The sequence below is a fragment of the Leptodactylus fuscus genome, chromosome 1 (assembly GCF_031893055.1).
Source record: "Leptodactylus fuscus isolate aLepFus1 chromosome 1, aLepFus1.hap2, whole genome shotgun sequence".
In the NCBI taxonomy this organism is placed as follows: domain Eukaryota; kingdom Metazoa; phylum Chordata; class Amphibia; order Anura; family Leptodactylidae; genus Leptodactylus; species Leptodactylus fuscus.
The window spans coordinates 270,651,521-270,666,747 of NC_134265.1; the positions used below are offsets into that span (position 1 = coordinate 270,651,521).

A 15,227-nucleotide genomic window follows, 5' to 3' on the forward strand; every position below is an offset into this window, starting at 1 on the left:
ATGGTGCAATTTAAAGAGTACCTGCATTTGACACTTTGCATCTACTTTTCTGTACAATTGTAGGCTTAAAGGACATTGTGTCAATTTTGTTCCTATGTACACTTGCTGTAATCATATATGTAATAGACTTTACCATGCAACTGGCTTGAAACTGTACACTGTTGTGAATGGGGCTGTCACTTGTGGGTTATTTGTTGGTATAAGACATCAGCTGTTATAGCCCAAGGACTAACAAGAGAGGTTCTCTTTACGAAGACAATCCCCGTCCTGGTAGGGCTTATGAACATCATAGAGGGAGGCTCCCCACTTTGGACTTTTCATCATGGGCCCATATTGGCTCCTGTTTTAGTGGACTCGAGGTATCCTTATATTACCATCGACACACATTCAACTGATTAGCTGCCATGTAATACTAGATGATTGGTTGATTAAGGGGCGCCAGAAGTGGAACCCCAATAGAGCAACTGATCCCCAGCCTTCCCATTTTAAAAGGGTTGTCTCATGAGTGCCTGGTGTATGACAATTGTATGAGAATAAACTATATGTTAATAAATTCTCAATTTCTTTTATATCTTCTGTGAGAAGAAAATTTTGCAAGAAATTGCATTAAAGATGTATCATGTAATGTACTTGTGATGAGTATACGTACCGCAGTTTTCTCAGCCTGGTCTCTGTGCTTTTGGTAAGGTTAGTTGTTTCCTCTTTCCACTTGTAGCTTGCTTTTTGCTGAGCCATCAGTAGTTTCATTAATTCTTCTATAGACTTTCGACATCCATCTTCCATTTCCTGCAACTGTACTTTGAAACCTTGTTCCTTTACTGAAAATTCATGTCCCAAAGTGCTTAACTACAAGAATAAAAAAAAAACATACACTGACAAAGTGGCACAGTCTACCCACGGAAAAATACATTTACCAGAATATTATATTAACTGCTATTCCACCCACAATGGAAAATGTAACTGGATGGAAGCATGACATCACAGTCAAATATTAATAACGTTCAACAGTGGCCAAGATTATTTTGATAATTTTGTAACTTGTTTTTTAGCAGGTTGCATTATAAACCATATTCATTTTTATAGTGGTCATTGAATGTATAATATATATATATATATATATATATATATATATATATATATATATATTAATATATAATATATATATATATTATATCATCAAAATGTCAGTAATATTCACCCATAAGGATAGACCATTGACTTTTAGAGCCTAACATAACTGGAGGCCTAGAGATTTAAAATAACACTCCCAGACAAATATTACATACAGCACCAGTAAGAAGTTTGGACTCTCATTCATTCCATGGTTTATCTTGTTTTTTTTTTTTATTTTACTATTATTTTCTACATTGTAAACTGGAGGAAACCCATGTACAATGCAGTCCAAGAGCCAGGGATCTTGTGCTAACTCAGTCTCTTAGTAGGGTTCAGTATCTTTCAGTATGGACTAATGAAGGAATTCTATACTCCAAAATGTGTTACCGATATGTGAGAAATCAATAAAGATACTGAATCCTACTTCAAGCTGGTCTATACTTCTGTCAACAGGCTAAAGTAGAGCAAGATCCTTGGTTTTTAGTTTGCATTGGAACACTGGTTTTCTTCTGCTCAACTCCAACCAGGCCATTCCAAGGTGGGCATCCAGGGACTCACACAAGAAGAATACTTGCATCCGTACGGGGATGTTGGGATCTTTAGTTTCTCTACAAGTTATATAGTTAGCCACAAGGGAACGCTTTCTTGTATTTTCAGGTTTAATGTTAATATTGAAAACATATGGTTGTGTTAAAAAATAGAAGGGAGTTTAAAAAAGCAAATAAAATGCAAAATCTTTATCATAACTTTCATTTGCATAAAGGCATATTCACTGTAAATTCTAGAGATGCAATTCCAAATCAATACAACAAAATGTATCCAGTTGGTATTAATCCTTTACAGAGGTTTTAGGGTTTCGCCTCATATACTGCATTTTTTTTTATGCCAGCCCACAAGTTCTCTATGGGATTGAGGTCAGGAGATTGGGCAGACCACTCCATTATCCTAATCCAGTTTGTCTGTAACCAAGATGTTGTTTGCTTACTGGTATGGTTTGTGTCATTGTTATATTGGAATAGGGTAATATAACGTTTTAAGTATTTTGATGTATCAAAACTAATCCATGATGCATATACAATAAATGGGTCTAACACCATGGTATGAGAAGCATCCCCAGATCATGATTTTTGCATCACCATGCTTCACTGCCTTCCCAACATACTGTGGCTTGTATCCAGTGCTGGGGGGTTGTCTGAAATACTGTCTGTGGCCGCAAGACCGAAAAAGAACAATTTTATTTTCATCAGTCCTCAAAATGTGGCACCATTCCTCATAATTTTCTAGATCTCTGCTTGTTGTCATTCATTCTGCTTACATCCAGTGGATAAAAATCTATTCCTTTAAAGAGGACCTTTCACCTCCTAGGGCAAATGCGGTTTAATACACCGCTAGAAAGCCAACAGTGCAATGAATTCAGCGCACTATCGGCTTTCCCTTTTTATGATCCCAGTGAAGAGCTACCTTAAAGGGATCCTATCATTTAAACAGAATTTTTTCTGCTTAGCATGTAGGAAGAGCCTTAAGAAAGGCTATTCGTTTCCTACCTTTAGATGTCTTCTCCGCACCGCCATTCCGTGGAAATCCCACTCTTCGCTGGTATGAAAATGAGTTCTCTCGCAGCACTGGGGTCGGGCCCCAGCGCTCAAACAGCACTGGGGGCGTCCCCAATGTTGCGAGAGAACTCTCCAGCGCCGCCTCCATCTTCTTCAGGAACAGGTCTTCTTTGAGCCTTCTTCCAGGGGTTGGCTTCAAACTTCTAGGCCTCGGGCAAAGCTGACTGCGCATGCTCGCTGGCCACAAGAAAATGGCCGCTTACACAGTATTGTAAGCGGCCATTTTCTTGCGGCTGGCAGGCATGGGCAGTCGGCTTTGCCCTAGGCCTAGAAGCTTGAAGCCAACCCCCAGGAGAAGACTCAAAGAAGACACGTTCCTGAAGAAGATGAAGGCGGCGCTGGATAGTTCACCAATTTATTTCCTCTCTGCTATTATTCTGAATAAGCCCCCTTTCAACTAATGATTCAGTTACTCAGAATGAGTAGCATGTATAACTGTATTGTTGGGTCTGTTTTTTCTATACTACTTAAAAGAAAATAATTTACTATGTAGAAATATCACTTCTTCCAAAACATTGATTTATCAGGTTATTGATGTTGGATTGATATACTTCAATAGCTGATGCTGATATATGGCTGGTATTTGATGTTCGTGATGAATTTACGTAGGCTCTTATCTGAGATGCTGTTATTTTGCAGTTTCTGAGGCTGGCCACTCTAAAACAACTTATCCTTTCCTGGGGTGGTTCTCATAAGAATTAGTTTCATCACAGTATTTGATGATTTTTATGGCAGTACTTGAGGATACCCAAGTTCTTGAAGTGTTATGGACAGGCTGACCTTTTAGGAGTTGTCCAGGGTTTGGAGAAACCTTAGTGAAGGCATCTAGTTCCTTACCAGCAACCACTGATCTATTGATTGGCAAGAACAGCATAAAAGAAAAAAAGGAACATTTTTTGCACAAAACCCCAATTGGTGTGCAAAGTATGATACATTTCCAGTGTGGTATATGCGGACAGGAAGTCAGGTTCCAAATTCATTTCTAAGAGGGTGGCTAGTCATAAATCAAGAAACTAACTAACTATCCAAACATGGGCGATGTGTTAGTTGGAAAAATTCAGACTGTCAGTTACATAACACAGTTAAGGACCAAAATGAATTGGATAATATATGTACAAATACAGCCAGATGTAAAAAGATTACCTTCACTACAATTTATATAATGTACCTTTATAAAGGGGGAAGAAAATATTTTTTGGGGGAGTTCTACTTCAAAGAGGACCTCACAATCCTGCCTGTTTCCATAAGTATGTACAGTATATTTCCTATAACATAATTGTGAATCATCTTTACTAAGAATTTTGTGTTGTGCTGTGTTGTTTTATTGTCCCCCCACCGCTAGGAATAAAAGAGGATTGAAGTAACATAGAGGCAAATAGTTGTAAGAACGGATACAAACTTTTGGGTTTTTAGCATTTATGCAGTAGTAACATTTCAGTCTCAAAAAGTTACAGTAGCCTACATCATAACAAACTGTGTTTTCCTTGTCTGTTCTGCTGGCACAAGGACCACCATAACAAATATATGTGGGCCCTGCAAAGAACATTGATCTACTTCATAGCGCCAATACCGGTGCTTTATTTTCACATCACTGTGCCATCAGATATGAGTCATGCTTCTCAACCAGTTGGTATTCCATCTGACGGATAATTTCTATCTCAAGTCTTTGCCCAGCTTTAGCCATAAATAGTCCGTGGTGCTACACCGCATACATCCAAATATAACAAAAGTATATGATCTGGCCTTATAAAGAATTAGCCACTCCATCCCCATGAATTAGTTTTGTAAACCCAAGTTTGCTAGAGACGTCTCTTGCCACCACTATACCAATATACAGATAACAAACATGTCCTCTCTTGGGCATTTTAAGTACGCACTTTTACTAATGCGAGAGTCCAAGCAGCTTTAATGTCTCTTGATATCCTGATTTAATCTTCTACTTTATAGTAATGGTTACAGGTGCAGAAATAGGTCTGTTTTCAAAGAATTGTACAAAAAGCAGATAAGAAGAAATACTATTCATTTTAATACGATTACAATATATAATGGTTCTCCAAGAGCTCCGAGTGTTTGTATTGTTCAATTTGCCATCTGTCTGTTGAAGTAATTTGCATGGATACATTTGGCGTTTTCCATTGTAATTTATGGAAAGCACTCAGTTTCTAATTACTGTACTGAAATATACAGAAATAAAACTTTCAATGGTCTTCGCAAATCAGAAATATATCCAGTGTATTTTTCCACTTTTGTTTTTTTTTTTTTAACATAAAAAGCTGGCTTAGGGTGGGTAATTTTTGGATTCACAAATGTGACAAAGTAAATCTGTCCATTGTTTCTTCCCAAAGTTTGATCAAGAAAGAAATTCACGACAGAGAAACCCTTCTAACAATCCCTAGCTAATGTTTAATTCCTCTGCCTACCACAGTCCGAACATATTTCACAGTGTTGTACAAAGACTGCCAGCACAGACATCAGTCCTCATCTCCTATATGGCTCCCAGTTTTATAGGAAGTCAATGGATCAGATTTCTGAAGTGATCTTTTTCCTCCCAGGCCTGGGGCAGTGACTAGAGAACATCATTTGTGCCTAGAGGAAAAAATATTTCATCAGCATCATAGATGGGCCTCCTTTACTATAAGAGCTGCGCGGCTATGGAACTCACTGCCACAGGATGTGGTGATGGTGGATTCATTGGACAAGATCAAGAATAGCCTGGATACTTTTCTTGAAAGGAAAAAATAACATTACACATGACGGGTTTTAGGTTTTTGTGAAGACAAACTGATCCAGGGTTTTATACTAATTTCCTTATTAGATTTTTTACTTTCCGCTGGATTAACACTGTAGAGCAGGGGGCCTCAAACTGCGGCCCGAGGGCCACATGCGGCCCGCCAAGCACTTCTGTCTGGCCCAGCCGACAACGTCGGCAGGCGTGCATTTATAATGAAGCTCCTGGGGAGCTCGGGCCAGGCCATGGAGCACACTTCACTTTACCTAGTGTCTGTGCGACGTGCTCTGCCTCCGGCCCACTGTTTAAAAAGTTTGAGGACCCCTGCTGTAGAGTTATAAGTTTACAGACCTTGGTCTTCATCCAACCTAATCTATGATAGTTGGAGTACTGTGACAATCTTGTGATGTCACAGGCTTTCGTAGCTAAGTATAATTTCTACTTTGGGGGCCAGAGCTAAACATCGCACTAATCTAATCTGAACACCTTTTTAATTGCTTTTTGTGACCAGAAGCAAATTATTTCAGTCCCTTGCTGCCTAAGACATACACAGTATACCTGACAAATCTACCTAGTGATATGGCCTCTGTATGCTAGGGTTTGTTGTAGGGTGCTAATGGTTTTAACCCAAGCGACTAGACATTGATATATGCTATATATGGAGAAAGAAGCTAATAAAAAGGATAACGAACACACAATAGAAAATAATCTACAAAAAAGGAAAAGGTTTCTTCAAGTAACACACAAAGCTGGACTTTTACTTTGTCATAAAAATATGTGAAAGGTCTACAGGCTGAATATTTTCTCCAGAAACTGATCTGTAGCAAAGACAGGGATAAATAACTCCACTGTGAACGTAACCTTATACTGAACATTACCTGAAACGTGACTTTTTGCTGTGCCTCTGTAGCTGACTTTTTCCATTCTTCTACATCTTTTCGTAACTGTTCGTTTTCCTGCACAAGTTTTAACCTTTCCTCGCTTACAGAGCTACTCTCTTTTCTCTCAGAGTCCAAAACCTCATTCAGTTTTACTATAGTTTCACGGCACCTTGACAGCTCTTCTTCAGAACTGAAAATACAAAACAATGTATTTTTACATGAAATTTTTATTAACTTATCACAAATAATACGTATTACGTTCACTCAACCTTTTAGGTCAGATAGGTGCTAAAGAACTTAAACCTCAGCGGTCCCGATATGGCATACATGGAAACAGAATTGAACAGTAGAGAAGCCACTATTTGATCTAGTCCAACCTTAACTTTTGCCTGTATATCTGTCAATACATTTATTACTACAACTGCAGGATTATACAGTGAATATGTCAAACTTTGGTGAATAGTGTTCTATATGCTTTTCAAATTTCTTGCTTATAACCCGGGTACCCAAATTATTTTTCTTACAATTGGACAAGAATGGGTTAACACTCTTCCCCCTGAGGGGACGTGACTTGGAACCCAACAGGAGCATACATACATTGCTTTAGCTCCCACTCTAGACCCAGTTTTTCCTACTATATTGGACACAGGAGTATGGTCCCACCACTTGGGAACCTGCCATCTAGACATTTTCTTGAAGTGTTACATAGATTGTGCATGGTCAGAATTCTCAGAGGAGGCCTACATCACACCACAGCCTGCCTTCCCGCCTCTACCGCTTCTTTCTCTGGCCACTTCTTCATCTCATTTGTTTGGTCCGCAGCTCCAGGACAGCACTCATCAGCAAAATTCAGAAGACCACTGGCAAACTCCCATCTCAGCACCAGATTCCCGGCAGAATGGTCAGTGGCATCAATGCCATCTTTCCCTGATAATACATTTGCAAGGGAGGTGAGCACCAAGCTTCCATGTGGCAGAACTATGGCAGCAGCTGACATTTTGGCTGAAAAGGGAATGGCTTTACCCTTGGAATTTGCACTCCTCTAATAAAGGGGAGACAATTTAGGCTCTTTAGCCAAGGGTAACCTTCTCTAGCTCTCTACAACTGAATTTAACAGGAGAAGATTGCTTTCTTCAGAGGATCCTCTCCCATCTTGCTTCTAAAGGGTATCTGGACGTACTGGCATTTGAAGACCTCATGGCACTCAGAATTGGGCACTCTGTGAATGGTAGGTGCACTCCAGAAATTGTTACCCTCGCATCCGGTCACAGCGAAAATGTAGAAGAGTTCCTCTTCATTTTCCACATCGTGGAAATACCCTTACTCCTTTCCTTCACCTTCACTGTGTAAAATTTTGAATCTCAGCTGAGGAGAAGAAAGAGCCCTTGTAAGCTTCGTCCTAAGCAGACACCATTAAACAGGCATGGCATCCTACAGAAATCACTGAACTGAGACAGCCAGCCATAAAAGACACTCTGTGAACTGATAAGAACATCACAAACTGATGAATTGTTTAGTTGTATAACTAATAACCTTCTTCTACCCTCCCTCCTAGAATTCTATTCCTATGTGTCCCTCTTGTACATAAATATGCATCCTTCAGAAATTGTTTTTAGATATACCTGAAGAAGAAGCCGGGAGCTTCGAAACGTTGTAATCTATCATCATTATTAGTTAGCCATTAAAAAGGGTATCAACTACTGAAGACTCAAGTTTTTTTTTTTTTTTTTTTTTATATTTCCTACCAACTGACTAACACGGTACAAAAACAAACATTTTCCTCACCTGGATAAGCATACATTACTTTACTATTAGCATTATTTAAAGATGAGGTCTAGTTTTATGTAAGGAGCATAAATACGGACTAGATGCAAAGGTTGGATCCATTACAAACCCTTCTGAAGCCTGACATATCCTACTGACTTGTTTGTTGCATTTCCACTTTGGTGTCCATCATACCCCAGACAAAAGAGCAGAACTTATTTATCTGGAATTATTCATAGACTCTGTGCCAGAGGTTCCTGCCTGAACTTCTAAAACAGATGTAAACCAAGCCTAACAAAGACATTTTTGTTTTTATATTTTGTAGCAATGGACATTTTGCTGAAGTGACAACCAGAAACAAAGCTGTACTGGATGTTCATTGTAAAATACCTTCTCAGAAGCTGACCATCATTTTGTCAACTTGTTTCAAGAAGTTCACTGATCTCTATAGATAAAAGTTATCATTCTTCAAAGGGAAATATCTGTTTTTGCTATATCATTTTTCAAAGAATTTCCGTACTGTCCATCAGCCTTTTTTTCTCTGTTCGCTGCACTGTTTTTCCATGCTGTGGAAGCTGTGATACTGTCCCTGAATGATAGGAGTGCGAGTTTGTCGCTTAAGAAACTGCTAAACTCTTCTGACTGCTCCAAGACATGCCCTTGTGGGACATTTAAGGCAGATGTCTGACCAAAGGTTTCTAGATTACTAGTCCTGTGAAGGTCCATTCACATGGAGGAAAATGGCGCTGAATTTCAGCGCTAAAAAAAGCCTCCCATTGACTTCAATGGGTTCCTTTTTCTGCTAGCAGAATTTCAGTTCAGCTAGCAGAAAAAGGAACCCTTTGAAGTCAATAGGAGGCTTTTTTTCAATGTTGAAATTCAGCACCAAATTCAGCACCATTTTCCTCCGTGTGAATGGGCCCTGAAGGTGTTTCTTTTCCGTGTTTTCTGATTACCTGTGGTTGACCTTGGCTGGATTATCTAACTCAGTGCCTGTGCTACCTGCTCTGACCTGCGGCCTGATACTTACTGTAGTGCATGTACCACCTTTCCTGAACACAGATTGTCCTTTAACCATTTCTTTGTCACATATCAGTAACACTGGGATCAGTCCTAAAGATAGCAACCTGGTGCACCTCTGCAGCGAAGTCCAGATCAGTGTACGGAAGAAGAGGGTGAATAACAAGGGAACACACAGAAAATGCCCTCAGGAGCCATACTGGTTTAGTGATACAGTGGGTCCACATCCACAATATTGGAATTTGATCTTAATCTACAAGATCTCTGCTTGCTTGTTTTCAGACGTATATTTCATTGATTATATCCAGTAGATTATAATCTGTCCTGGTCACATGATGGGCACAGAGGTTCATGGCTCTTTACACTACAGTTATCAGAGATGTTACATTACATGTGTCATGTGTCCATCACATAACATAACTGCATATAGGCAGATTTGCTATGAGGTGACTTTTTGAAGCAGAAGCCTACACTTCAGACTACAGGGCAGCCTGACTAATGAAAGGCAATATCATCTCTATCTATATGAATAAGAGTGAAGCGCTGCTATGATTAGGCAATCCTCATTTTATAAAGTCAGGGAAACCAGAGGATAATGTTTATTTTACAGAAATTTCAATCCGGCTAAGAAATATGTTGCATCATTACATTATGTATTTTCTTTCAGCCTGCACACTTTCAGAAGACAAAATGCAGGGTGAAGCTATTCTCCCAAATGCCACAGATCAGCAGGCTATGATCCATGTGTTCTACCTAGGAATAATGTGCTAATCAAAATTGACTGCGGGTAAAATCAGAATATAATATTGTCATCTTACAGTTACTAATTCAGGACATGGAACAATAGCTCAGAGTGTGCGAGCTTTGATTTGCATCAGATCCGAACAGTGGAGCTCTTTAGGTAGTCTGAATCCAGACAGAAAAATATGCCCTTTGGAGAATTACAATTGCAACTGTAATCACAACTTTTCAGAAAAAAAAGGTATTACATATAGATTTATGCAGCTGGGAAGCTAAAAGTGCTCATAAAAAACTGGAGTATAAAAAATGGGGAGAAAGATTCACATAAAAGGGATAGCAGCTATAAAAAAGCAAGCAGGAAGTTATGGGCTAATAATATTTTTCTTCTATGACTAAACACATGATTTGCAGTAAATAAAATATTACTGGGTAATAAGATTGTCGAGGAGGACGGTTCACCGAGATCTCAAAGTGCTAAGTAAATGTACAGAAGATCCCATAAAGACAACTGGAGACTATAGAAATCAAAGCACATGTGAAGGCCGTCATATCCGTCTGCTTCCTGAGGGAAGCTCAGTGGGGCTGGTATTTTAAGTGCTTTCCTAAAATATAACCGCGCTCTTCACACTTTTTCAACACCAAAGTTTCAGTCATTTAAGCCACGGCTACATGAGGTATCATTATACAGTCACACAGGAGTTTTATGTCAACTTCCTGAACATACTGCTGACGACGGAGAGAAAAATGATACAAAAAGTAGCAAATTGCCTGCTCCGAAATTGGCTGTAAAATTTTTTATAATGACAGAATCTCTTCAGGTGCCTCGACACTAAGAGGAGCCAAATTTAACACTTACATGCGGAGGTCTTTTTTTAAAATTAGATAATCAAACTTTATTGAGAATGAAATTGGGCATTTAACAGAGTCATCCCACATAAAAGATGAGCAGTTTTGCAAATATATTGTATTTCATATATCTTAGCTTGCAATATAATCTGGATCTGCATTAATAATTCAGCCTAGCTGAGCTGATACGTTGCAGCAGGACACATGTAATTCATCAGATCATGGAGTGGTCATAAGCTTTAAATAGGCACTGTCATTTTTTTTCTTTGTAGTACTGTATATCCTATCAGAGAGAAATGCCTATTTCTATTCTTACCAGACCTTTCCCTCTGCTAAAATGACTTTCACTGCAAAAATTCCTGCTATATATCTATCTTCAGACTGTAGGTTACATGACTCATATAACTCATGTCTATAGAAGTATTTGGAGAGGGCAGGGGAGGAGTAAGTAGGACTTGCAGGGTATAACTCCTCGTTCACACCTGCGTTTGGTAATCTGTTCTGGGAGTCCGCATGGGGACCCCCCGAACAGACTACTGAACACATCTGCAAGCGGTGTGCGGTAAAAGCACACGGACCCCATAAACTATAATGGGGTCTGTGTGCTTGCTGCAAGATCTCTGCACGAGTTATGCGGAGAGGAAAGTATATTGTGAAGTACTGTCCTCTCCGTACATTCCCTGAAGAGATCTCACGGCAAGCACACGGACCCCACTATAGTCTATGGAGTCCGTGTGCTTGCACTGCACAGCGCTTGCAAATGCATTTGGTATTCCGTTCAGGTGGGTCCTCATGTGGACTCCCTTGAACGGAATACCAACGCAGATGTGAACGAGGGGTAAAAGAAAAAAAGACAGTGAATAGGAACTGTATCACAACCAAAGCATTTCCCTCACATCAGTACATTTCTGTACTTCTCTAGATACACAAGTACCAGTTATCTTGAGCATCTCCAATTATTTAAACTGTTGCAGCAATATATCTTATCATAACCTCACTGCTTTTTGTTGTCCTCTATGATAAAATATCATATTGTAGTTAACCAATTGCAGAAGTTAGAGTTAACTCTGCAACATCTGCACCCTCTGCATGGTCCCGAGAATGTTTCTGGTTGAGAGACACTTGTAGAGGAGATTCTACTAAATTCACTCAGAGCTCCATAATCACCATCTCAGAGACCAAACCAAACCATAAATCTAGCACGCAGAGGAGGAAACTGCTAAAGACTGCAGAATATTGGTCATATTCAGAAATTATGTTATTTCCCATGTACTGAGCAAACAATTATCAGCTTTCCTGAAAAGTGTGGCAATATGAAAGTTGCTAAAAAGTTTTCCCCAAAATCAAACATCACCAATCCACAGGATCACCATTATGGATCGCCAACAGGTTCCCATGTCCTCCAAGCACACATACATACACACTGCTGCTCCATTCAATCTCTATAGGACTAAGAGAGATAACTAGCTTCATCAGTCCCATAGACTCTGAATAAAGCAGGAGTGCATGTGCGAGACATCTGCTCCAAAGAAACAGAGGACACTGTTCTCGCTGGTGGGAGACAGGCGATAAGTTCTGATTCCTATAAGTGTGGCCTTGTCAACGGCAGCAACCACTTTGCCTTTCAGGTTATAAATTGCACTGGAAGGATGATGTACTACGGCCAAAAAAACATTTTCCTTATCTCAGACATTTTTGATACATCTGGCTCTGTATATAAAGAGACACACAAACTAAAGTACACAAATACTCAAACATATATTTCTCTACACTTCTGACTTTATGGCTGTCCTGAGAATTTGCAAATGCTGGTTGCCTGCTCCCATGTGAATTTCTCTTTGCACTGTTAAACATAAGAAAAACTTTTTACAACACTTTATAGAACATATAAATCTATCAGAGAATTACCAAGAAATAGGGTATCTGAAGGATTGATGTTCTTTAGAAAAAAATCATAGCTGTTTAGTGCTGGGGGATAGCAACATAGGACTTTAGTTATGGCAGATGAAACTGGGTCTTCAAAACTTTGATTATAGTGACCAATCATAGCCCCTTATTTCACTTAATTCTATGAGTTGTCTATTTTATGACAATATACTATGTGAAGATAGAGACATAAATAAACATGTTAGGCTCTGTTTACATTTGTGTTGTGGCTTGAAGGGAACTCGCCTCTACTGAATAGAGAAAAGCTACTAGATCGATGAGGGGTCCGACCACTTAGACTATCACTCATCATGAGAATGAAGGATGTAAAGTGGCCTCCACTTGTGCTGCCACTACAAATACTGCTAAAAATAGCCAACCACTGTATTTGGCTTCTCTTCAGCAGTCCCATACAGATAAATTGGAATGGCAGCGTGCATGTGCCACATAGGGAAGGCTGCTGACACAAGAAAGACCCCACTAACCCCAAATATGACAAACTATGTGACAGCTATATGAATCGAGCCTTACTCATTTATGCAAAGTTATAAAAAAAAAGGACCTAGGAAAAATTAAAGGGGATTGGCTTATGCTGTTAAATAACTATCTAGACAGTCAGCAAGAGGGAGCTTCGCTATATACATAGTCCAATCATATTAATGTGACCACCGCCTACTTTTGACGTCAACGTTAAATAACCAATCGCAGAAGACATGTGTCATCAACCATCTGGGTGCACTCATCATTGTGGAAGGCATGATGGATCAACACAAGTATGCATCTATCCTTCCTGACCATGTTCACCCCTACATATGAATTGTTTTTCCTCAGGATGATGGCATCTACCAGCAGAACAATGCGACGTGTCATAAAGCTCGCAGTGTACATGTGTGGTTCGAGGAGCACCAGGATGAGTTTACCGTACTCCCTTGGCCAGCAAATTCCCCGGACTTGAACCCAATCGAGAATCTGTGGGACCACCTCGATCAGATTGTTCGTGCCATGGATGCTCAACTGCGTAACCTAGCGCAGCTAGACATGGCACTGGAGTTGGCATGGCTCAACATCCCAGTGAACATCATCACAACATCCCCTCTCTTCCTGCACGTCTTGCAGTGGTCCGCTCTGCGAAAGGTGGTTATTCTGGATTTTGACAGTTGATCACATTAATGTGACTGGACTGTGTAGTAATACCAAATGCAAATGCTTAGGAAAAGTTTTCCTCTAGTTCTGTGACATTTAGATGTTAAAAAAAAAAAAAAAAAAAAAATTAGTTATTATTTAAAGGCCAATAAACCTGTGAAAAATCACCACAATACGGAACACACAGGATGCGTGGTCGCCCTAGTCTTCCTTTGCATGCCTATTCTTAGAATACGGGACATGCATAGACTGACATAAATCACTGGGACTCAGGTGGTACCGACTATAACATTACCATAAAAATAAAGAAGTGCACCCTGTAACTGCAATATACCAAATTGCAGAATTTACGGTTAGCGTTTTACAGACATTTCTTCTATGCTGAAAGCACAGTAGGATAAATAGCCAACAGTATGTGGCCTTATCTCATAATGATGTACAGTTCCCCACAGAACGCTAATCTACATAGTCATCTTGGAAACCTTCAGCAGCACTTGACTTTCTCCAGATATAATTGATAGTTAAAAGGGTTTGCTCACTTTAGTTCCAGTTGTTTCATTTTCTTTTGCACAGCATTCAGACTTATCTTGAGGTCATCTTTTGTGCGTTCTGCAATCAGGCATCGCTGCTGTAGTTCCTCCAGCTTCCTATAATCTTTCTCATTTCCTCGGCCTTCTCGATACACCTGCAACAAGAGATTGGATCACGTTGGCAATAGATTACTATGAAGGACTGAAATGTAGTCACTGGATAATGGCCAAGTCAGAAAGAAACAACTTCATGCGCAGTGTATCAAAGAAGAAATTTGTGTCGCTTGTGTGGTTTTATGCTTTTTGCCAGTGTAATTCTGCCAGTGTAATGTTATGTGAAACACAAACTTATATAAAAGTGAATGTTAATAGTTATGAATAAGAGAAACGAAAAATGCTGCTAGATATGCTCTAATATTCTCAGTGGCTCTCAATGCTGAGGATAAAGGATGTATGGGGCAAAATGTTTATTAAAAGTCACACTTTGGCCAAAAATTTAAAATAAATGTTCAAACTGACCTGGTAGAGGCATTTCATAAAGGTCTGTTTTATAGGTATGCCTTGTACTGTAAACGGCCACAGATATAACAGCGTCTACTATGAATGGGCTATCCTGGTAGCTCCCCCTTCGGACATCAATCAGTTCTTTACATTTGTCGGTTGATATTAGATTGCTTTAAAGGAAGTCGCCACCAGGAGGAAGCATATTAAACCAGCAACACAGTTACGCTAGGTGCACACCTGTGATTGGCCTACCGTTCTTTAGGTCCACTTGGGGACCCGAAAAACGGAAACCAATCCGCTTAAAAAGCGGTTACCTGCAGAAACCTGTGGAGCCCAAAGAATATAATGAGGTCCACCAGGCTTCTGCCTGAAAAATGCATTTTTCAAGTGGATTCGGAGAACCCACGAATGGAATCCA

The 15,227-nt window shown here is 39.6% G+C and overlaps 1 protein-coding gene across 1 annotated transcript in view; it reads right to left on the reverse strand.

Annotated features, from left to right (window-relative positions):
- SCLT1 (sodium channel and clathrin linker 1) overlaps positions 1 to 15,227 on the reverse strand; it is a 128,154-nt gene that overhangs the window by 22,343 nt on the left and 90,584 nt on the right. Inside the window, exons 17-19 of the mRNA XM_075287538.1 lie at positions 14,315 to 14,460; positions 6,333 to 6,525; positions 650 to 846 (exon numbers count right to left, since the gene is read on the reverse strand). Of these exons, the coding sequence (XP_075143639.1) occupies positions 650 to 846; positions 6,333 to 6,525; positions 14,315 to 14,460 (536 nt within the window). The remainder of the gene's footprint in view (positions 1 to 649; positions 847 to 6,332; positions 6,526 to 14,314; positions 14,461 to 15,227) is intronic.